The sequence below is a fragment of the Myotis nattereri genome (assembly GCF_964212035.1).
Source record: "Myotis nattereri genome assembly, chromosome: 4".
NCBI lineage: Eukaryota > Metazoa > Chordata > Mammalia > Chiroptera > Vespertilionidae > Myotis > Myotis nattereri.
In genome coordinates, this window is record NC_138079.1 from 10,038,046 (window position 1) to 10,062,256 (window position 24,211).

Below are 24,211 nucleotides of genomic sequence, written 5' to 3' on the forward strand. Positions count from 1 at the left end.
AGCTGCCTCCTTCATGCCCCCTACTGGGGATTGAGCCCAGAACCCCGGCATGCGCCCTTGACCGGAGTCGAACTGAGGACCCTTCAGTCTGCAGGCCGCCACTGTCCACTGAGCCAAACCGGCTAGGGCTGTGCTCCTTTTATAGAGGAGCAGACTGAGGCACAGATTCAGGTCACACAGTGAGTGAGTGGCAGACTTAGGCACCTGCATGGGCTCTATGATTGCTAGCTTTGTGTTTTCGAGGATGAGGTTTGGGCAGGCCTTGTCAGCCCCGAAAGGACAGAGTTTGTTGGGGATTAGGGTGACCCAATAAGGGAAGGTTAGGAGAGGACTAGAAAAATCTCCCTCAAGACAAAAGGTATATTTTATATACTGTTGTTTCTCCCTTGGTTCTCGGCATAGATTCAGTGAATGTTTTGAATAAATGAGTGTTTTGAGTCATTTGCTCTGCATTCTCAGCCGTGAATGACACCAGAAGTGACCTATGAGTGAATGAGGAGAGTATGGGATTCAGGAATGCCTTAGGACTGGAATGAAATGAAATAATGTGGAAACACTTTGAAAATATAAAACCTATTAAAATGCAAAGGATTATTCTTATGCATTTTTGATTACATGTCTGAACACATCTTGCATGCTCCCTCTGCCTTAACTTTTTGTTCACATTACTCTCTCCATCTCAAACACCTTTCCCTTCCTTTAAAAAAATTTATTGATTTTAGAGAGAGATTTTCTTTTTAAATTAAATCTTTATTGTTTAAAGTATTACATATGTCCCCTTTTCCCCCCATTGGCCCTTTCTAGCCCGCCTGCCCGCCCCAGGCCTTCACCACCCTATTGTCTGTGTCCATGGGTTATGCATATATACATACAAGTTCTTTGATCTCTTCCAATTAGAGAGAGAGATTTTATTTATTGGTTTCATTTATTGATTTTGTTGGTCTACTCATTAATGCATTCATTGGCTGACTCTTGAATATGTCCCGACTGGGGATCGAACCTACAACCTTGGTGTTTTGGGATGACACTCTAACCAACTGACCTACCTGGCCAGGGCTTTTCCCTTCTCCTTTTTGAACCCTGTTGGAGGACATGATTTCCTTTGATCCCTCCAAGAACTTTGGACTTGCATTACTCTGCTTTGGAGTGTCATTTACTTGTTGGTTTTTCTTATCTCCAAGCATATGACCTGTTCCACTTTGATTCTTCAGATGCTCCTAATGGCTGTGCCTCTGAGACTCAGCCTTCAGTACATGGTTGTTGAACGAAAGGTCATTTAAGAATCAGCACCACTTGGATTGAAGATTTCCATTCTCAATGTTGCAAGAAGTTGCTTCCGGGAGTTGTGGCAGCAGTTCTGAAATGAAAAATGAGCTAGACCTGCCCCCTGGCCCCCCCCCCCCCCATCCTCTGGAAGCAGGAAGAATGTTTATGGAGTCTGCTGGGATTGGGTGCTGGGCACCTGGGGTCCCATGTGATGGCGCAGAGTGTAAATGGTAGTTGGTGGAATCAGTTGAGCTTGACCGTTAGAGTTCCAGGTCCCTGCTTCTCCCCAATTTTAAAGGAAAAGAAAAGAAGGATGGGGGGACATTGGAAATCCCGGGTTGACGGGGGCTTTCCATGAACCCCTGGGGATCTGCTACGGAGGTAGCCCTCGAAGCCTCGTTCAATAGCAGCCAAGGTCAATGACACTTCCCTCAGCCTGGTTAGAGCTGGCAAAAAGTGGCCGCTTGTGAGGACCACCGACAGAAGAGCTCCTATTACACCCTAATCTACAAGCACACACTGGAATTTTTCTCTTTTTTATTGGAGTCATATCCCACCCATGTTTAATTTTCTTGAGATGTGCACCTGGCAGATATGAGCCTTGCATTCATCCAGTCTCAGTTTGAGGGCTTGCACAGGACGAGCATCCTGCCTCACTGAATAGGATGCTGTGTTTTCTGTGCAGTGTGGCACCTAAACAAGTGACTGCTGCCCAGCCGGTGTGGGTCAGTGGTTGAGCATTGACCTATGAACCAGGAGGTCATGGTTCGATTCCAGGTCAGGGCACGTACCGGGGTTGTGGGCTTGATCCCCAATGTGGGGCATGCAGGAGGCAGCCGATCAATGATTTTCTCTCATCTTTGATGTTTTTATTTCTCTTCCCCTCTCCCTTCCTCTCTGAAATCAATAAAAATATATTTTAAAAAATAAAATAAGCAAGCTACTCCTGCACCGCACAGTATTTTAGATAATATAAGGGAAATTCAAGGGTAACTTTGATTATACACAATTTTTTTTTGCTGGACATGCAGACTTAGAAATAACTTTCAGGTAAGAGGGGACGGGACTCTATAACATTTTTTTTTTACTTTCCAGCTGCATTAAGAATCAATTACACATATGTGATCTAGGCTCTGAATCGAATAGTGAGTTTATAACAGTTTAAGTGGGAAAATGGATTTCCACCCTTAAATACCTGAATTGGAAACAAACCTTTGAAGTGCCTTCTGTCAGTAAAAGACTTGGCAAAGAAATTCATTGTAGATGCCCACATAGGACTGTTCTATTCCAAGCTCTTTGGATTAGTCTATTTTTAATGTGTTTTTTTTTTGATGTTCAAAAAAACAAAGTATGTTTTTCTCAGCACATAAATATTTTATTCTCTTTTCTCTTAGTGATTTGCCTTCAAGAAAATTGGGGCTTCAGAAAGTTGGGGACTGCTCTGAACATGGCCAACCTCCTGAAAACAGTGGTGACCACCTGCTCGTGCCCTTTACTTAGCAACTTGGGGTCCTGTAAGGTTGTGCCTGGGAAGAAGGAGTTTTTACGAACATTTCATACGCATCAGGCACTGTGGTGTAAATCCCCCGCAAAACCAGGTAAAGCCTCCCTTCAGCACGTGTGGCACAAGCCTTCAAGTCGTAGGAGCGCATCGCTCTCCGAGGATGGAAAAAGGCAGAGCATGCAGTTTCCAGCCTGGAGCTTGGGGACAGTCAATTTGCATAAAAAGAGCTAATGAGCACTTTTCTTAGGAGAAGTTCCAGGTTGTCAGTACTAATGGAGAAGAACAGGTAGTAGAAAAAGAAAAAGGGCGAACCAGCGGAATTGAACCCTGGGAGTTACTGTTCACAGTAACCACTTCTCCTAACATCTCTCTCTCTGTCCTGGCCAGTATTGGAGGATTGTACCATATAAGGCGCAGCTGCGCCCAAGTATTAGGAACTAAGTGTATTGCTTCATCTGTAGCAGCGCTTCTCCATGTAGTAAATGGCAGCTTCATCTCAGTTGCTCGGGTTAGAAACCTTGGCGTCTCCCTTGGTCCTCCCAGTAGGTGCAGGTCAGCACTGCCTTATATGGAGAATCTGTCCTCTCCTCACCGCCACCGCTGTTACATTCTGGTCCGAGCCACCATCAGCTGTCACTAGTCTTCTAAATGACCTCTGTGCTTACTGCCTCTGTCCCCCTACAGTCTGTTCTGTATACGACAGTGACAATACTCTTTTTAAAATGAAAACATATCCCTCTTCTACTCAAAATTTGCCACTAGCTCTCTAGCTCATACAGGGTAAGAGCTGAGGCCTTTTTGTGCTGTACAAAGCCCCCCTTCTGTTCAGGGGTGCAGGCCAGGAGGGGGAAAGGTTAAAAGGGGGCCCTTTCACACTGAATCAGATAGGTCCCTGTGAGCACCGTACCCAAAGACCTTCCCAGCACTGGCTACTCCTCACTGGCCAGAACACAGACCAGTGGCCATGTGTACTGCAAGGGAGACGTGGGCCTTTCGTCTTGCATCCCAGATGGCGACATTCTCAACCAAAAATGGCATTGTCTCTAAGGTGGAGGAACAGAATGGGTATGGGGGGCGGGCAACTAGAAGTCTTTGCCATGTGGAATAACACCCTCTTACAGTTAGGTTTGTAGGACTGACGTTGTGCATTGACCCCTAAACTCCAGGGCTTTTGGACTTCTCACGTCTGCCTAAAATAGATTGCACAGCCTTTTCTTTTTTTTTTTTTTTTTAAAAAAATATATTTTATTGATTTTTTACAGAGAAGAAGGGAGAGGGATAGAGAGTTAGAAACATCAATGAGAGAAATAGATCAGCTGCCTCCTGCACACCCCCCACGGGGGATGTGCCCACAACCAAGGTACATGCCCTTGACCGGAATCGAACCTGGGACCCTTCAGTCCGTAGGCCGACGCTCTATCCATTGAGCCAAACCGGTTTGGCAGCACAGCCTTTCCTTGTTCTCACACGGCGAGTCACTGTTGGCAGGGTACCTGCCCCTGGGAGTCCTCAACTTTGGCTTCGGATTTTAAAACCGTTTCCTAGAAAGCCAGGTTATCCGGTGTGATACAATCACATATAAAGTAAAAGTAGATAATTGCACTGCGGACATGACCGTTGTCCTTGTGAGTAAATGCACGGGCATCAACAGCTCAGTATTCGTGATGTATAAGACTTTGTTTATTTTTTTTGTTTTATTTCTGATTCTGGACTATTTCCTGGGTAATTTACTTTTTATCTTTAAAAGATAAGCATTTTATTTTTTTCTTTAATAAAGCCACAATTTTATTATCACATTGAAAAGCATGAAAAGTAATTCCAGTCACCGTTCATATTTTCTCAATTTTTTCACTTTTTTTCTTAATTTCTTTTCTTTTTTAATAGATGCTTTGTTCTAATAATGAGCCAGACAAGGTCCATATGTTGTATTTCAGTTGCTGTGTCCTTAGGTCTCTTTTGATCTACAGCAGGGGTCCTCAAACTACGGCCCGCGGGCCACATGCAAATACAAATATTGTATTTGTTCCCATTTTGTTTTTTTTACTTCAAAATAAGATATGTGCAGTGTGCATAGGAATTTGTTCATAGTTTTTTTTTGAACTATAGTTCAGCCCTCCAACGGTCTGAGGGACAGTGAACTGGCCCCCTGTTTAAAAAGTTTGAGGACCCCTGATCTATAGTTCCCTTCCTCTCTTTTTCTTTTTCTTTGTTGAAAATGTAGCTGTTGCTTGTGGAATTTCTCACATTCTAGGTTTGCCTGACTGCATTCCCTTGGTGTATGTAACCAGTTTCTCTGCATCTTGTATTGTCTGTAACGTTTAGTTGGCAGAGGCCGGACTAGAGTCAGGTTTGATTTATTGGGCTAGAACACTTCCCAGGTGATGCTGTGTCTCATCTATTACATTATATCAAGAAGGTGAACCCATGAGCTTAGATGATGTCATTGTGATCCATCTATCATGAACTTCCTGCCTGTTTTTCACTCACATGCTATAGCAGCCATTTGACTGATGATAGGGTTTAAATCCATGATTTCAAGGGTTTTAAATTGGGAATATTCTATCATTCTATCTTTTCATTTTTTTAAAGGCTGCTGCGCTTTGTACTAGAACCTTTATGTATATTTCTCTGTTTTAAAAAATATGTTTTTATTGATTTTTAGAAAGAGAGGAAGAGAGAGGGATAGAGAGACAAGAACATCGATTGACTGCCTTTGCATGGCCCTTACTGGGGATTCAGTCCAAAGCTCTGGCATGTGTCCTGGCCAGGAATTGAACTGGTGATCTCTTGGTTCACCGGTCAACGCTTAACTACTGAGCCACGCCGGCCAGGCTATTTCTCTTCTTTTGAAAATCTTATTTATTGATTTTAGAGAGAGAGAGGAAGGGAGACAGAGAGAGAAACATCTATTTGTTGTTCCATTTTACTATGTTACAATTATTTATTATTCTTTCTGATGCTCAAATCATGCCCTATTTGGCCTTCTCAGATTGTTTCCTGAGTCCTTTTGATGTGATTTCAATGGTCTTTGATACCTTCCTTGACTTACGGTAGATAGGGCCTATATAATCCGAGATTGTTAGATACGTGAATAGTAGATCAATCCAAAGTATTTGCCAGTTTTTTATTATTTTTCTCTCCTTCAAGTAGAGTGTAAGAGCCAACATATATTTGCCTTGAGTTTACTACCTATTAGTACTGCTTATGCAGTGTGGGATCTCAGACTGTTCAAATGCAGATATGTTTAGGTTGACATAAGCTCTCTAACATCTCACTAAGTTACTCTGCAGAGATACTTGGATTTATTTTTTAATTATATATAATCAGAATTTATGTTGCTAGATTTCCTAAACTTTAGTAAAACTTTATATAGAGGCAAGCCCTTCTTATTCAAAAAAAAACCTGTCTATGCCCACTTGTGAGTAAAACAACAGAAGAAACTAATGTCCTTTAGCTAAAGCTGGTCTGAGCTGTGTAGACATGCTTTAAGGCTGTATTACACAGGCTTTTGGGTTGCAAGGAGCAGAATCGCACCAGGTTGTACTTTGTGGAGAGGGCTTACTGTAAGGACTGGGAAGGGTGGGAGCCCAGGCAGCCCCTCATCTCCTTCTTGGAGAAGTGGGGTGGTATTCTGGTGGTATTTCATGGCTCTCACTCATCTTCTGTCCTTGCATCTCTACTGCTGTTCCTAGTGCCGTTGCTTGCCCACCTCCCTTAGAGTGCCCCACACTGTGCTCACTGACCGCCACTGCACTCTTCTGCCCTCTGTGTCCTTTCTGAGGGTCTCCCCTCCAGCTTCCTGAGAGAGAACCTGTTTGGGTTGGTAGTCACTGGCCAACATAGAGTGTGCCCTGGCAAAGCTCCTGTTAAGTCATCTCAGAGGCTCCTGGGTTTTCTCCTGTCTGACTCTTATCTTTGGCCCAGCTGCTGGTCCCCTGTCTAATGAGTTGTAGCTGAGAATGTCAGGTCTCAAGATACAGAACCTGGAAATCGGTGAGGTGTTACCTGTGGCCACATTGCCAGGAAGGTGACTTTGGGTGTCTAGTAGGGGGTGGTCCTTCAAAACAGCTCATGACTCCTCAGCCTTCCGTAAAAGTAAGGACAAGGAGACGGTAAACCCAAGAGGGTTAATTTGAAGAGTGGAGTTAGCATGTTGAGTGTTCTGAGCTAGTCATGTGTCTTGAAGAGAGCCATTTGGTTAAATAAAATATCTAGAGTTTTCAGGAGAGTGAGCATAAAAACTTACCTATCAAAAAAAAAAAAAAAAGGTCAAAGAGTTAAGATTCTGAATCAGGAACATCATTTTGAACAGTGACTTGTATGTACAGTCTACTTTGAACAGTTTGCCCATATCCATTTTCTGAACTCTGTTATTGAAACATTGTTTACCAGATGTTCTTTTATTATTATTTTGGCTTTTTTGTAGGAATTCCATATAAGCAACTGACTGTTGGAATCCCCAAGGAAATTTTCCAAAATGAGAAGCGAGTGGCATTATCTCCTGCAGGCGTTCAGGCCTTGGTCAAGCAGGGCTTCAATGTTGTCGTGGAATCGGGCGCTGGCGAGGCGTCCAAGTTCTCCGATGATCACTACAGAGCAGCAGGTGCCCAGATCCAAGGAACAAAGGAAGTGCTGGCCTCGGATCTGGTGGTCAAAGTAATTATCCTCCAACCCCCCTCTCCCCATTATGGCATGCGGACTTTTCAAACTCTTTGCATGGAAAAATTAACTGTCTCTGTCCATTGTTAGAGCCTTTCATATTTCAAACGATGCCTTTTTTTTTCAAAGAAATATTGTATGTCGTGAATATTCATGTTCAGGCCGTGTGATCAGGCCATGAAAAGAGAAAAAACGATCTTCTGTTGTACATTGGCTAGGGACATTTGCCCCCCAGGGTTCATACATGTCCCAAATGTGCACAGGTGAGCATCTAACTGCTACTGAAATAGAAGGAAGTCGTGGAGCGCCTCCTGGGACTGAATGTGCAGTGCTCTTGGGAAGGAAGTGTTTTATCTGACGGCAGTGCTATTTTTAGAAAGGGCAGGATTGTCCTGGAGAAAGCAGCATGGGGCTGAGTGGCGAGTAGCCCATCTACTTTAATAGAAAAGCTCTCGGATGTAATAGAAATGGATTGAACTTGAGCAATAAATCTCATATAGGGAAAGGCAGAGAGGCTGTGTTATGAGTCTAGCAGGGATAGATTACTAGAGTTGAACATTAACTTAAATTCCTAAGCCTTTCTGCAACCAAGGCAGGCAGGAAAGTATGGCTTATATGAACATGATTATCAGGTTAAAATAAGCTCCTCACTTTCAAGATCAGCTTTTTTTTTCTGTTAATTTCTCAGCAATCACACACACACACACACACACACACACACACACACTTCTTTTTTTTTTTTTTTTACATAAACTCCACTCTCTTGATAGGGTCTTAAGTAGTGGTTCTTGCAGAAGACACAAAAGTGTGTGTGTGTGTGTGTGTGTGTGTGTGTGTTTTTCTATAGAAAATGAGAAGTAAAACATATGACATGGAGCTAAATTGTGCAGATACTTGGTGACATAACTTGGTAGAGTAAAGAAGCTTAGGAAAAATAGAAAAATCACGGTAACCCATTCCAATGTGTATTTTAGGGATGGTAACGTTTTGAGATGTCTCACACAAAAGGCTCCGTGTGGCGCACATGCGTTTTGGAAATGCTGTGTTCCTTTTAGGGATTTGTAATGTGAAGGCACTGGGGATCTTGTGATATGGAAACACTATCCTAGCCCTAATAAACTGCTTGACCTGGGTGCTTCTCTTTTGATCAAGCTTGCTAATATCCCGAGGATCCAGTGGTCTGAAAGTACATTCAAAGAAACATTCCATTGGCTTCACTTGGATGCTGACAGTCTCAGCCCAGCACTCGATAGGGGCCGGTAGAATTAATGCAAAATTGTCCCCTAATTTTTATTAAATCTATATGATAGATTCTCACTGAGGAGAGACAGACCTTGTCAGAGAGTCTTAGTTAAAGTCCAGAACCCGAAATCATATGCATCCAAGATCAACAACCGAAATGGGAATAACAGACAAAGGGGTCTCATAGGTCAATTGAGACAAAATGCTGTGAAAGGAAAATATTGACCAGGTATTGGTGGGTGTATTTCCTTTTAACACTTACTCCCAGCGCCGTTTTCTCTGTGCTACCTGCCTGAAAACACTGCTGTGGACTGGGAGCTAAACATTCATTGAAGATTGATTTTAAACTTGGATATAAAACACATTTCAAAACACTTGTAAAATGGAATTTAAAAAATTTGGCTTTAAAACGTGGACATTTGGAACCTGCAGGCATGTGGAGTGTGCATTCATTGACGGATTTGCTACTTCTTAACAGAACAGACTTTATTGTAGCTTTTTGCTTCAACCCAGTTCAGCAAGGCTACCGCTTTGATTGCATTCATCTATAAATATTCACCTGCGATTTTAAGGCGACATAAATCTATCCATACAGCAGGAGATTTTAGTTTATAATGTTCTTAACTTCTCAGCACCCCAAATGTTTGTGTTTGTCAAAATCAGCAAGAATTGCGTCTTTGAATACACAGCCCAAACTTCCTGGTTATTCGAATGTCTCAGTTGTGTCAGAGAGATAGGTTTTGGGAGGACAGGATGGTTGTGGAACCTGTATATTTTGCCACTGCTCCATAGCTCATTATCACACCTGTCGAGGCACTATTTTTAGTCGCATGTGCTCTTTCCTCAGTCCAGGGTAGATGTCATAGATCCCTTGTGCCTTACCTTGCGCGGGAATGTAGTCAGACATTTATTGCTGAAAGATCACTCCTGGAGTATTATTTCAATCCTGGCACGTTATTTAAATTGTCTTCTTAAAAGTATGATAAAGGTATTTGCATTTTTAATCGGTGATTTGGCTTTTTTCTCAGGTGCGGGCCCCCATGCTTAATCCAACATTAGATATTCATGAAGCCGACCTTTTAAAGACTTCGGGAACTCTGATTAGCTTCATTTATCCAGCCCAAAATCCAGACTTGCTAGATAAACTTTCCAAAAGGCAAACGACAGTTTTGGCGATGGACCAGGTGCCAAGAGTCACGATTGCTCAGGGATATGACGCGCTGAGCTCCATGGCCAACATTGCTGGGTAGGTTCCCCTCTGTTTCAGCGGCACAACAGGACGGCGGTGTTACAGAACGTGCTCATTGTAGCTCTTCTCTCTTGGGTGACTTTACTCGTGAGGATTGTTGGAGAGCGCAGCCTTTGAGAGTGTACTTCAGTTATTTTTAAGACTTTTAAAATAAATATATATCTTTAATTGATTTCAGAGAGGAAGGGAGAGGGAGAGAGAGATAGAAATGTCAATGATGAGAGAGAATTATTGATCGGCTGCCTCTTGCACGCCCCACACTGGGGATCGAGCCCGCCATCTGGGCATATGCCCTGACCAGGAATCAAACCGTGACCTCCTGGTTCATAGGTTGATGTTCACCTGCTGAGCCACGCTGGCTGGGCAAGAGTCTTTTTATTGTTTCCCAGTCATCAGATAGGAAATGGTTCTTCATACTGTACTCTGTTGTACTCTCCTTTGTAATCTTACTGGGTAGGAGGCAAGTAGTATTTTCTTGCAGCAAAGGAAATGACTGTCAGATTATTTTAATGAAGAATTTACTGCATTTTATATATGTGTGTATACCTGCATATATTAGGTTGAAATTACTGTTTTTTTCCAGCTTTACTGAGATATAACTGACACATAACATTGCGTAAGTTTAAGGTATAAACATAATGACTCGATACATATATACTGTGAACTGATTACCACAATCAGCTTAGTTAACATAAATTGCTGTTTTATAGGTCAAAAGTGGTTGGATATTGACAGTTTCATGTTTCAATCTAATATATACACATTAGCAGATTCACCATTTTAATTAGGTTTTACTTCCATAAATTCATAAAATACTAGTATTTAATGAATAGGGAAAATGTCTGCACTTGAAGAAGTTCCATCTGGTGTCAAAGCCTGTGTTGATAACTGAAGGCTAACTGTGTCCTCGAACCTCTGAGGCCAAGAGGGCAATGAACTTCATGTGCTGGGAGCACTGATGCATGCGCACCTGTTGCCCGCAGTGCCGTGTGAAGGATCCCAGGGCCCATCCGGCCCAGAGGACTGGCTGTTTGCGCAGTCACGCCTGCCCCAGGGGAAGCACAGGAATAGCTCCCCGAGGGCGGCGTGTTGCTCACTTGGCTGGAGAGGGTGAACAACTTGGCTGACTTGGCTGGAAGTCAGATGCTGCTTATGAAATCAGCTGAGAAACGAGTTGAATTAGATTTTAAGCATGAAAACTATTAGTAGTGACAATTTGCTAATATGAATGAGGCACCAACAAATGAAAATGTTTTAAAAAAACAGTGCCTAAAAAAAAAAAAAGAATAACCTGAATAAATTCTGACAGATGAGCTGAAAGTCTTCTTAGATTTTATATCTTAGGTGTAGCATATCAAATATGCCACAGATTCTACTTTGGGTTCCAACCGTTCACTGTGGATGTAAATGAGACGCAATAAATAAAAATGACAAACACACATGCTGTTTGTTGTCCTTCATGTAATATGGCAAATAGATGTTTTAAAGACACTCTTGTGTGTGATATAAATGATATACCAAGTAACACAATAAATTTTTGTTATATTTATTTAGTTTGTAGAAGAGTTATGCTATGCAATGAGGGACTTAAATGTTTTATAGAAAATGTACAATGTAAACTTTTAAAAAATAGTTGTTTTTTTTTTAGAGAGAGAGAGGAAGGGAAAAAAAAAGAAAGAGAGAGGAAGGGAGAGGACTAGAGAGATAGAAACATCGATGAGAGGGACATCATCAATCAGCTGCCTCCTGCCGCCTGGGGATCAAGCCCACAACCTGGGCATGTGCCCTGACTGGGAATTGAACTGTTGACCTCTTGGTTCCTGGGTTGACCTCAACCACCGAGCCACACCAACCAGGCTACAATGTAAACTTTTAAGGGTGCTGTTGACTTTGTCATATGAAATGTACATTTGAGCAAGGTCTTTATCAAAACCAGTAGCTGTAGATCAGTGGATTTTAGCGGCAGAATCTTTTGAGCAAATGAAATATTATGAGGCAGTAGAAGCAATTCCACTAAGAGCAGAATGGCCCGAGATGAATTGAGGGATGATTGGGGTCCAGAACATGTCTGTTCTCTATCCCACCCACTGTGGGCTGGCTGCAATTTAAGCCTATGGGACCCATGGAACACAACTTAAAGAATCACTATGTCCTGAGTTGATACATGCCAAGGGTATAGTTTGAGATGAATCATCTAGTATACTTATCATACAACATGTGATAAGTCATTTTCTGTCTAAATCACAGATGGTACACATACACATACATACACACACACACGGCTACACTACACTGAAGACACATTTCTCTCAGTGCATTGATGGTCATTCTGAGTTTTATTCTCCTCATCAAAAACAGGCCCACTTTTAACATTTTTTTCTACCATCAACATTTTCTTGTACATTTCTGTGTAATCAGCTTCATTTTTGTTTTGTTTTTTTCAGTATAGCAATTGAATATTTTAAAATATTAATTCCCAAATCAAATTCTTGCAGTGGTCTTTGAATCTCTGTCATGTTTGCTTTTTGAAAATTTCCATCACTTGGATTCAGAAATAGATGAACACATCATGTAATCTCTCTGCTTTTAATGTAATTTAACCTAAAATAGTGCATGCTTTTGCACCAATTATTATGTCAAGTATTTTATAAAGATATTATTAAGGAAAGGTTTTATTATCAGCTAGCGGGTGGAGTTTATCATTAAGCAGCTGTATAACAGTAAGATAGCGTATTTATTACTGAGTGAGATGGTGCAAAAGTGTAAAATGGCATGAAGATGAAATTAGTGTTATGTGATAAAAATATCCTCTTAAATAAAAGATGGTATAATTTACTAGTTCTTGTTGCATAGCCTATTTCTTTTTTTTTTTTTTAAATATATTTTATTGATTTTTTACAGAGAGGAAGGGAGAGGGATAGAGTTAGAAACATCGATGAGAGAGAAACATCGATCAGCTGCCTCCTGCACACTCCCCACTGGGTATGTGCCCACAACCAAGGTACATGCCCTTGACCGGAATCCAACCTGGGACCCTGGAGTCCGCAGACCGACGTTCTATCCACTGAGCCAAACCGGTTAGGGCGCATAGCGTATTTCTTTAGCTAAAACACTCATGGTTAGCCAGCGCTTACTGTGACAGGCTGTAGGTAAGTGCTTTGTATGCATTATCTTATTTCGTCTTCATGACAACACTAGGAGAGGCTGTTTTTTTGTGCCGGCTTTATACATGGGGAAATCAAGGATGAGTGAATTAAAGAAGGTTGCCCAAAGTCACAGAGCATGTTGGTGGTAGAACTGGACGTGAACTGAGGTGACTGTCTCAAAATCCCATGCTTTCAACCTGTAGAGATCAGGGGAAGTGGTATTTTTGGTGGTCTGAGGCTGGAATTGGAATTTTATTATGTACAAGCATATTGCTAATCTAATCTTTTAATTTTAAAGTTTTCCCTCTGTTCTTATACATGCGATGCAGTCACCAAAGAAACTTTGGACACTGTAATAAAGTAAAACAAAAAGTTTGAAATACCTGTTGTCCCAGCACCCAAAGAAAACCATCGTGAGCGCCTTCTTGTCTTTCCTTCATGTCTAATTTATCACAACAGGCTTTCTGCAGTGTTAGTTAGAAAGAGGCCTGGGAGCGTCATGGATTAGCATATGCCTCCTGGGCGGGATGCTGGGGTTACACTCTGGCTCTGCCAGTGACTAGCTGAGGGACCTTCGGCAAGTCTCTCTTTTTTTAAAAAGTATTTTAATTTATTTTAGAGAGGAAGGGAGAGGGAGAGAGAGACGTAAATGATGAAAGAATCATTGATCGGCTGCCTCCTGCATGCCCCCCACTGGGGATTGTGCCGCAACACGGGCATGTGCCCTTGACCAGAATTAAACCTGGGACCCTTCAGTCCGCAGGCCGATGCTCTATCTACTGAGCCAAACCGGCTGAGGGCTTGGGCCAGTCTCTTCATCTCTGTGTGTCAGTCTCCTCACCTGTGAAGTGAAGAGAATAACTTATCCATACGACGTCGTGAAGGTTAAAGGCGTAAGTATATACACAGCACTTGACACATAGCAAGTGCCATATAAAATGTTAGCTATCATCCTTTGATGATTAGCATGTCATTGGTGACTTATGATGCTATAGGAGGCTCATGTCTCTCATATGATGGAATTGCTCATTTTATGGAATTATTCATGCATTTGTTTCTTTTCTTTTTTTAAGTTACAAGGCCGTTGTACTAGCAGCAAATCACTTTGGACGGTTTTTTACTGGTCAGATCACGGCTGCCGGAAAGGTCCCTCCAGCTAAGGTAGAGAAAACTTTTGATGTTTCTTCATAATACGAATGAATTAAAGGCGAGGGGATGTGTAGTTTGTAAAGACAGCTATTTTCCCAAGTTTGTTGCGTGTTAACTTCTCACGGGTGACTTGTGGCAGGTACAGATAGATGGCGGAGCCTCCAAGCTGCTTAAGCTGGCTCGAGGAAAAGCACGTTGATGTTTCCAGATGTTCTAGTCAGTCCTTTTTCTGCTTTGGCCGCACTAACTTGCATTTTTAAAGGGATTTTGGATGACTTGTTCTGTGGAGTCCATTTATTACTATTTTTAAAAACAGTTTCAAGATACCATTCAGCCAATTCTTTCTTTATCTCCCCCCGCAAATTCTCGATTTCCCAATGATTGCGACATTTTGGTTCATTGAAAAGATTGTCTTGGTTTCCTCACTTTTTGCCGAATGTTGGGTCATGAGGACAGGAGATGGGAGGTGGTGTAACCGGGATATTTGGCAGGGGCACGGGTGCACTTTCTTTCATCGAGATCGAGAGCAGAGGAGAGGGGCCGAGAGGTGGGCATGGCTGGGTGAAAGAGTGGCTTCCATGTGACCCCTCAGCACTGCTGACAGCATAAGCAGGTCATTGTCCTGACAGGATAATGTGCAGGAGACAGGGCCTGACCTGTTGTCATCCACCTGCTGTGTGTGCCTGTCTGTGGGGTGCTTCCTGCTCTAAAGCACTTTGTCATTATAAACCCGAAGTTCTCACACAAAGTAAATCACCTAGAAGCGTGGTCGGCAAACTGCGGCTCGCGAGCCACATGCGGCTCTTTGGCCCCTTGAGTGTGGCTCTTCCACAAAATACCACGTGCGGGCGCGCACGTACAGTGCGATTGAAACTCCGTGGCCCATGCGCAGAAGTCGGTTTTCGGCCTGGGCGAGTCTATTTTGAAGAAGTACTGTTTATATTTGGCTCTGTTGACTCATGAGTTTGCCGACCACTGACCTAGAAGAGTGAAAACACACACACACAAAACCACACCGCAAAACAAAAAAACAACAAAAAACCCGCCATATCAGCTTTGAGAAATCTAGTTAATTGCTTTAAACCGGCGGGAGGAGAGAATGACAGGTGTTTAGGTTGGAGAGAAAGAATACTTTCCTTTTCTAAGGCTACATCGCTTGGTTCCAGTGCCGTTCCCTCTTTTAAATTGTGGAGTCTTCTGTTATTTCCGATTGAGGCTAACTTGGCCTCTCCTGTGATTTTCACTTATTTTATTTCATGTCATTGTTTTAGCGATGACTCTCAAAGGCCAACGACCTTCACTGACAATGGCCTGACAATCAGCGGCTCCGTGGGTACAGCTGAGGGGCGGGCCTTGGAGCCCAGAGCCGTTTGTTTCCTCTGGTCCCTCTTTGTCACCTTTCCTGTAGATCCATCCCCCCCCCCCCCGCCCCCCGCCCCGCCCCAACCAACAAACCATCACCGATAAGAGCAATTTTCATAGGACTTTTGAGACACTGCCCGGGGGGAGGGCACTGGAGCACAGTTGACTAGTATAGTCTTAAAAGGGGGAGGGAAGAGTGGGCATGATGGGTGGGTAGGAACTTATAAACTTCAGTTTCTGTGGGTGGCTTCTCTCTCTCTCTCTCTCTCTTTCTCCCCTCCCCTCCCTTCCCTTCCCTTCCCTTCCCTTCCCTTCCTTTCCCTTCCCCTCCCCTCCCCTCCCCTCCCCTCCCCTCCCCTCCCCTCCCTTCCCTCCCTTCTCCCTCCCCTCCCCCTCCCCCTCCCTTCCCTTCCCTTCCCTTCCCTCCCCTCCCCTCCCCTTCCCTTCCCTTCCCTAGCAACAAGGAGTTACCTTCCATTGACTGGGAAGCATAATAGGACTTTCCACACCACAGACAACATTTTTCTTATTTTGTTTCTTAGGAGGCAGGGGAGACTCTAGTTTCTGAGGAATTCTTTGGTTTCCTTGGCTCGGGTCCTCCCAGGGTTAGGAGATTGATTACATTGCTTTATATTTCAGCTACAATCCATTCAGATTAGCTCAAAATTAGGTGCTTGATCACCTGCTCTTCCTTTCAGAAGCATTTGAGCTCAAATTGGGGTTGGAGTAAGCAGGCTCCCGGAGGTTGTACCCATCTTTGCAACTTACTTTGAAACTTTATGAACATAGTCAGACCTGAGCACTGGCGAGGGGAGGGGTAGCTAGAATGCTGGCTACACTGAGAATGTCAGTGGGAGAAGCTCTGGCGCAGAGGGAAGAACCTGTTAACCTTTTGCACACATACTGTGGATCTTGCTGGCTGTAGCTTTGACACTGAGCTGCTGATTGTCGGGCTATTTTCAGTGAAGGTCGTTGGCCTTTGCCAGCAGTGTTCCTTTGATAAACTTTACGACAGTGGCTTGGGGGGGGGGGGGCGGAAGGGGAGGAGGATAGAGGGGGCATTGATGATGATGGAAGGAGACTTGACTTGGGGCAATGAACGCACAATACAGTGTGCAGATGATGTCTTACAGAATTAATTTTGCACCTGACACCTGTGTAATGTTAACCTGCGTCACCCAATAAATTCAGTAAAAAGGAAAAAATAAACAAAAAGCGTGACCTTCAGTGAAAGAGTTGTTTATCGTTCAGAACGTTGAGTGAGGGCTGATGGCTGCCACCAGCACCGCCTGGTTTATTATTGAGCGCTGACTGTGTACCAGACACTGAAGGTACTAGCGGGTGATTTTTCAGAATCCGTTGATAATGAACTTCATTGAAAACACTCCGGTTCTGCCCTCTGTCCTAGATTCTGATAGTTGGTGGTGGCGTTGCTGGGCTTGCCTCTGCAGGTGCAGCCAAGTCCATGGGGGCCATTGTTCGAGGATTTGACACAAGGTGAGTGCTTCACTGGTGACTGCTGTCAAGGTCAAAACCCTTGTTTCAGGTGGATGCTGTGCTGTCCTTAGAGTATAAATTTAAGTAGCATGTTGAGAACAGCTCCATAAGCTCTTTAAATATTTCCAGTTTTTCAAAGTGAACTCAAAGTGAAAAAGTATTACTTAGTGGTAGAAAATGTAAGGACCGAGACTCAGTTCAGCAGAAATAATTTAAAAAACAAAATAAAACAAAAGACTTGAAAACTAACACCATACTCAGGTTTTCTAAAAAAATATTTTACTTATTGATCTGGGTGGGGGTGGGGGGAGAGAGAGAGAGAGAGAGAGAGAGAGAGAGAGAGAATCATCGATTTGTTGTTCCACTTATTTATGCAACCATTGGTTGATCTTGTATGTGCCCTGACCAAGGATTGAACCTGCAACCTTGGTATATTGAGATGATGCTCTAACCAACTGAGCTACCCGGCCGGGGCTGAGATTGGAATTTAATGGGCCTGGGAAGCGGCCTGGGAACTTGAACTGTTAGCAGGTAGCTGCAGTGATTGTTGTCACCAGGGAGGTTTGGGATTCACCGTGGGATGGGTGTTGTTGAGTTAAACACTGTCTATCACAGAGCTGAGATCTGTTGGCTCCGGTTTTCCAACCAGTGCGCAATGCTTGGTCAGCATTTCTTTTTTTTTTTTTTTAAATAACAGAATGTAGTTTTACGTAATTTGAATGTGTTGGCTTTTTACATTTGCCATTTATACCACTTACAAGTTGCTTTTTTTCAAACACAATTTAATGAGGACTATGGACAAAAATCACTTCGGTAAAACATGCCTAAGTAAAAGAGTCATTTATTTGGGGAAAGTCCCCACAAGTCAGGACATTTACAGATGAAAACCTCCACTTGAGTGATTTGAATGAAGGCACATCTCAATGTAGGTCAGAACTCCCATCCTCATTGATAATGGAGCCACAGAGACAATCGATTACTGGAGATGGTAATAGTGACATTCCTTTTGTAATTTGACTAAGGAGTTGGGATTCTCTATAGTTTTTTTTCCCCCCTCGAAAAAATATTTATCATAAAAGCATTAACTCCCTTTAGAAAAACATTGAAACAGTCCAATCAGAGACATCAAAAGAAAGTCTCCACTTTTGAATATATACAATTTTTTCTTTTAAAAAAATGTCTGCGTGCATGATCTTGGTTCTGTATTAAGGGCCTAAAATAACGGCTGCTTTCCCTCAACGTTTGCCAGGGCCGCGGCCTTGGAGCAGTTCAAGTCTCTGGGTGCCGAGCCCTTGGAGGTGGACTTGAAGGAGTCGGGCGAGGGCCAAGGCGGGTACGCGAAGGAGATGTCCAAGGAGTTCATCGAGGCTGAAATGAAGCTGTTCGCCCAGCAGTGCAAGGAGGTGGATATTCTCATCAGCACCGCCCTCATCCCAGGTGTGTCCGGCCCCTGGCCCCGCAGCCCTTTCACTACGACTTCTTCAGACGAGGGTCGATCACTGTTGAACGAGTGAATTTCTTCACGTAAAGATTGACTTGCTTTCTAGTAAATGAGAAAGCACGTGAGAGGCAGAGAGACAAAATCACCACAGCCCTAGAGAAAAACGGCCGTTAGTAATTTGGTCTGTTTGCTTCCAGTCTTTTTTCTGTGTATTTTAATCTGTGTTTGTAGATCACAGTCTATGTACAAGTTATATTTGCACATAATTTTCTCTGTTTATACCCTTGGTAAATTGGTTTTTAATTTATTTCTGTTCTCTTTGTTAAGATGCTACCTTTTTATTGTAGGAAATTCAAACGGTAATGAAAATAGGGAGGAAAAAAGTATAGATCGGAAGTTCCACCAGAGATGAGACTGTTACTAATATTTTGATGATCATTTTTTCATATGTGAGAGAGAAAGACAGGGGAGCTTTGGCTGTGTGTATATTTATGTAACTTCCAGTATATATATTTTACTAAAGGATAGGGCACTTTGTCACTTTTAATTATGTCCTTTGACATGTTTGGTCTTTGTAACCAAATTGCATGCTCTTTGGATATCAGGAAGTACTATCTAGTCCAGTATTACATCCTCTTCTAAAGAATAGTTTTCACTCAATAGATGATGGTGTCAAACTAATAAGCACTTGTTACTCCATAAACACTAACTTGATCTAGCAAGATTTGGGAGTGAAGAAGCTCTCCACCTTTTATATTCTTAGCTCTTCTTTAATATATATATATATCTGAATATATATATATATATATATATATATATATATATATATATATTATTCTCTCAATGATGTGATGAGAGAATAATTAATCCAATGCTTCCTGCAGGCCCTCACTGGGGATTGAGCCCACAACCTGGGCATGAGCCCCTGACCTCCTGGTTCATGGGTTGATGCTCAGCCACTGAGTCATGCCCGCTGGGCAGCTCTTCTTTTCTTATGTTCTTTCCACGTGTTATTGAATAATGAATACCATGATGACTCTAATTTTTTTCTTTTCTGAAATCTCATAGGGTTTATGATTCCTTGTGTTAGATCCTATTAATGGAACCTCGCTTTCTCTAGGGGACTGGAAAATTAGAAGTTGCTTTGTCCTGAAGTCACGGGAAAGGAGAAGTTCTCTTCTAACACCCTTTCCCCCCAAAGTCTGGCTATGATAATCCCAAAGGCAAGAATTTGATCATATCCATGCGCTTGTGGGGCAATACGTGCCTCCCAGCTCTTCTTTCTGTCCTCTGTATGTCCAGCTGAAACCTGATAGGTGGGGTGGTCTCTCCAGACACCCCCATCCCACCTGAGATGGCAGGATAAGCAGCCGGGCAGGGGGCCCCTATGGGCTCAGCCCCTTGAAGAGTCTGTGTGTGTAGAAATGAGGCCTGGAGGTAGGTGCAGAGCAGGTCAGCCAGGGGCCCAGGTGGTGGTTGTGAAATCGGCCAGCGGGACAGGACTCGTGAACAGGCAGTGCAGGAGAGTGCTCAGGATTCGTCCTTCTGCGGCAGTGGCGCCTGGCTCAGCTGTTGCACAGGTGGCTTGGGGGAGGGGTGGGTGGCTTTGCTGTGCCATCTGACCTTTGAAAGGCAGCTGCTGACTAGATGCGACAAGTGGCCAGCAGAGGGTGCTAAAACATTTGTTCAGGGAGTAAACGAGGCCCTGAAGCTAGATCTATTCAAGCTGGACCTTACTAAAGAACAGGATAGTTTGGACACAGTGTATAGAATTATTATTGATCATCAAGCTCGAAGTGAGTGCTAGAACTCAAGACTTCTTTTTAAAAAAAATATATTTTTATTGATTTCAGAGAGGAAGGGAGAGGGAGAGAGAGATAGAAACATCAATGAGAGAATCATTGATCAGCTGCCTCCTGCATACCCCTCTCTCCTCCCCTCAACTGGGGATCGAGCCTGCAACCCAGGCATGTGCCTTTGACTGGAATTGAACCTGGAACCTTTCAGTCTGCAGGCTGATACTCTATCCACTGAGCCAAACCGGCTAGGGCAACAAGACTTCTCATATAAAACACATACTGACTTTTAGGGCCTGCCCCCCATAATATCTTATATTTTTTTTGTAAGTAGTTTATAGTAAGTGTACTTTAGTAGAAAGTCAAATTGTATAACAAGTCTTTTTTTTTTTTTAATCCTTACCTGAGGATACGTTTTTATTGATTTTTAGAGGGAGCAGGGGGAGGGAGAGAGAGAGAAACATTGATTTATTGTTCCACTTGTTTATGTGTTCATTGATTGTTTCTTGTATGTGCTCTGACCGGGGATTGAACCCGCAACCTTGAAGTAGCAGGCCGACACCCACCCTAACCTATGGAGCTACCCCAGTATAACAAGTCTGGAAGAAGACTGTTGAAGAAGTTTTATCACTCTGTTCCTCTTCTGAAGCTACAATCGCCTCAGCACATTAAACGCACAGAGAGGCCAGTGCATTGGTCCAGAGCTCACACTCAGAAAGCTGGTCTGAAAAGGACCTTTCTGGTATTATTTTTTCTTTTGAAAACCAAAAAAAAAAAAAAAAGATCTTTTTAACGATCTTTTATCTCCCTCCAGGACTGAAACCGGAAGCATGGGTACTAGAAAAAAAGATAGAAAAGATCGTGTAGAGGCACAAATGCCCTTTGAAAAGCAGTGTCCTTGCATGTGCCTCTGCAGGTTTGTCCTGAGCCTTTGCATGGGTCCCCTGGTGGCATGTCTGACTCCTGAAAGATCTTAGAGCAGAAGTTATTCTAAGGCTTTTCTTGAGTTGGGTCCAGAGGAGATTAAGTTAAATGTCAGAAGTTCTCCGAGTTGAGATTCCTTAGACCAAGTCCTCGTGGCCGTCCTGGAGTCCTGGGTGGGTGAGAATGCTGAGAGGGACACAGGCGGTCAGGTCGTTTCGGGTTACAACCTAATGGACTTGGGAACTTTTCCTTTCTCCCGGGTGCATATCAGTCAGGGGGCTTGAAAAGACAGGGATCTTGTACTTGTGTGGGGTGTATGTGGGATGAAATATTTCTGGAGCCAGCTAATTATTGTGTGGCCTGGGATTTTGTACCACATACGCGTTCCATCATCTGGACCCCAGGGGTGGGATGGGCAATCGGTTAAAGGCTGGAATTTCACTTGATGTAGGTGATGTCAGGAGAGGGCCTCGCTGGCTGTCCCATGTTGTGACACTGTGCACACAGGACAGCTCCCAGCCTTCCTGTCCAGCTCTTGGACCTTTGAGACTACTTACAAAGTAAGGCAGCCCCGCTCTGGGCTTGCTCAGGCTGTGCTCATAATCTTCCTGCTACACCTTTGGAGACACGAGAGCTTTATTATTATTGTTGTTGTTGTTATTATTATTATTATTATTATTATTATTATTAGAGGCCCAGTGCACGAATTCATGCACAGGTCCCTTGGCCTGACCAGCGATTGGGGCCAGTTGGGGCCAACTGGCCAAGGGAGGAACTGCAGGAGGTTGGCCAACCAAAGGTGGTTGGCTGTGGAAGCGCACTGACCACCAGGGGGCAGCAGCTCCTGCGTTGAGCGTCTGCCCCCTGGTGGTCTGTGTGTTGTCATAGCGGCTGGTCGAACGGTCATTCGTGCTTAGGCTTTTACATATATAGGTGATGATGATGATGATGATGATGATGATGATGATTTTTAGCATTCCTAGTGTCCTGGAACCCTGTTAGCGAGACTTTTCAAAGACTTGGACTATTTGACCAGGAAGAGGCTGAATCAGGTTGAAGATCTGATCAGTGAGTTAAGGAGGGGAGAGTGGGAAGGGGTGAGGAGCAAGCGTGGTGCTTTGGCACTGACCATGTGTAGGCAGATGTCACCTGAATTCCAGTGAGAATGGAGTACTGTGGACACAGGCCAAGTCTACCTGCCAGAGACAGTCTTCCATGTCAAGGTTTCCTGAAGGCCACCTCATTGACAATCGTAAGCTTTCCCGCTGCCCCTTCCCCCCTCAGGTCTGGCCCTCGCTGTGTGATTGAGCCGGAGCTATTGGAAAGCCTGGGGCTTTGTTTAATAATGATAACTGTGTCTTGGAGCACCGGGTTCCCTGCAGCATTCGGCAAAGGCATCTGAAATGACCAGGATTGGGTCACGTCACCCCCACACCCCAACCCTTGCTACCATGTCTGTACTGCTGGGTAGGGTATTTATGTAGCTTTTGGGCCTGATTTAGCTTTGGGGCCTCATGTTAAGCTCATGTAGTGCTCTCTGGGTCGGATTTCAGTCACGCTGGCCGCGGTGACCTCCTCAAATAGACCAAGGACTTTCAGGCTTTTGCACATCGTTCCCTCTCTTGGGAATGTGTCCGGCTCTGCCCTGCCCCTCGAAAGCCTACTCGTTAGTTAACACTTCCTTCCTCCATCTGAGATTTGGTTTCTGCCACCTTCCACTGGGTGGTAAGCCCTCCTTCTCCTTCATTCACAGCCCTGTGCCGGTGCCTCAGATCCCAGTGGTTCTCAGCTGCGCTGCGTCCTGTGCGCTCAGCGAGAGTGTTGGCTGTCGCCCGTGGTGGCGTGGTGGCATGTGCTTAGCTCAAGAGCCTGGCACACAGTGGCTCAGCAGATGTTGCCACCCTGATGATCCCGGGTGCCTTCCTTAGGTCTTGGTTGGTACAATCCCGTTATTTTTCCAGGGTTATCCAAGGGAAGATGGAGAATGCTCCGTTGGCTCCATTTTGGGTAGGAACACTGCAGAGGGTAACTGAAGACTGGGAAGCTAGTGTTTTCATTTTTCTCCGATACATACCCAGGAGTGGATTTGCTGAGCTGTAAGGTAGTTCTATTTTTAGCCTTTTTAGGAATCTTCGTAATGTTTTCCACAGAGCCTGTACCAATTTGCAGTCCCTCCAACAGTGCACAAGGGTTCCTGTTTTTCCATATCCTTGCCAACTCTTGTTTGTTGATTTATTGATGACAGCCATTCTGTAGGTGAAGTGGTTTTGATTTGAATTTCCCTTGATGTTGAGCATCTTCTCATGTCTGTTGGCTGTCTGTGTATCTTCTTTTGAGAACTGTCTTTGTGTTCTTTGCCCATTTTTTTAAAATCCTCTCCCATTTTTTTTTTTTTAATTTGAGAGCGAGAGAGTGAGTGAGAGAGAGAGAGAGAGAGACATCGATCAGTTGCCTCCCGTACTCACCCTGACTGGGAATCAAATCCGTAACCTTTCAGAGTATGGGAGGACACTCCAACCAACAGAACAACCTGGCCAGGGCTCCTTTGCCCATTTTTGATAGGATTGTTTATTTTTTTGTTATTGAGTTGTACACATTCCTTATATAATTTGGATATTAATTCCTGTTGGCTATGTCACTTGCAAATATCTTCTCCCATCAGGAGGTTGTGTTTTTGTTTTGTTGATGGTTTTACTGTGCACAGCTTTTTGATTTGATGAAGTCCTGTTTGTTTATTTTGCTTTTGTTTCCCCTGCCCGAGGGGACACACCCAAAAGATATTACTGAGAGTGATGTCAAATAGTTTATTACCTGTGTTTTCTTCGAGGAGTTTTATATTTGCAGGTCTTACATTTAAGTCTTTAGCCTGGTTTGAGTTTGTTTTTGTGTATGGTGTGGGATAGTGGTTTAGTTTCATGGTTTTTTATGTATCCGCTTTTCCCAGCACCACTGTTGAAGAGATTGTTATTTCTCCAT

At 43.6% G+C, this 24,211-nt stretch overlaps 1 protein-coding gene across 1 annotated transcript in view; it reads left to right on the plus strand.

Annotated features, from left to right (window-relative positions):
- Positions 1-2,314: 2,314 nt before the first annotated feature.
- Positions 2,315-24,211, plus strand: part of NNT (nicotinamide nucleotide transhydrogenase) — a 72,203-nt gene continuing 50,306 nt past the window's right edge. The window contains exons 1-6 of the mRNA XM_081089004.1: positions 2,315-2,864; positions 7,197-7,426; positions 9,700-9,917; positions 14,140-14,227; positions 16,986-17,074; positions 18,324-18,511. Of these exons, the coding sequence (XP_080945130.1) occupies positions 2,582-2,864; positions 7,197-7,426; positions 9,700-9,917; positions 14,140-14,227; positions 16,986-17,074; positions 18,324-18,511 (1,096 nt within the window). The 5' untranslated portion in view covers positions 2,315-2,581. The remainder of the gene's footprint in view (positions 2,865-7,196; positions 7,427-9,699; positions 9,918-14,139; positions 14,228-16,985; positions 17,075-18,323; positions 18,512-24,211) is intronic.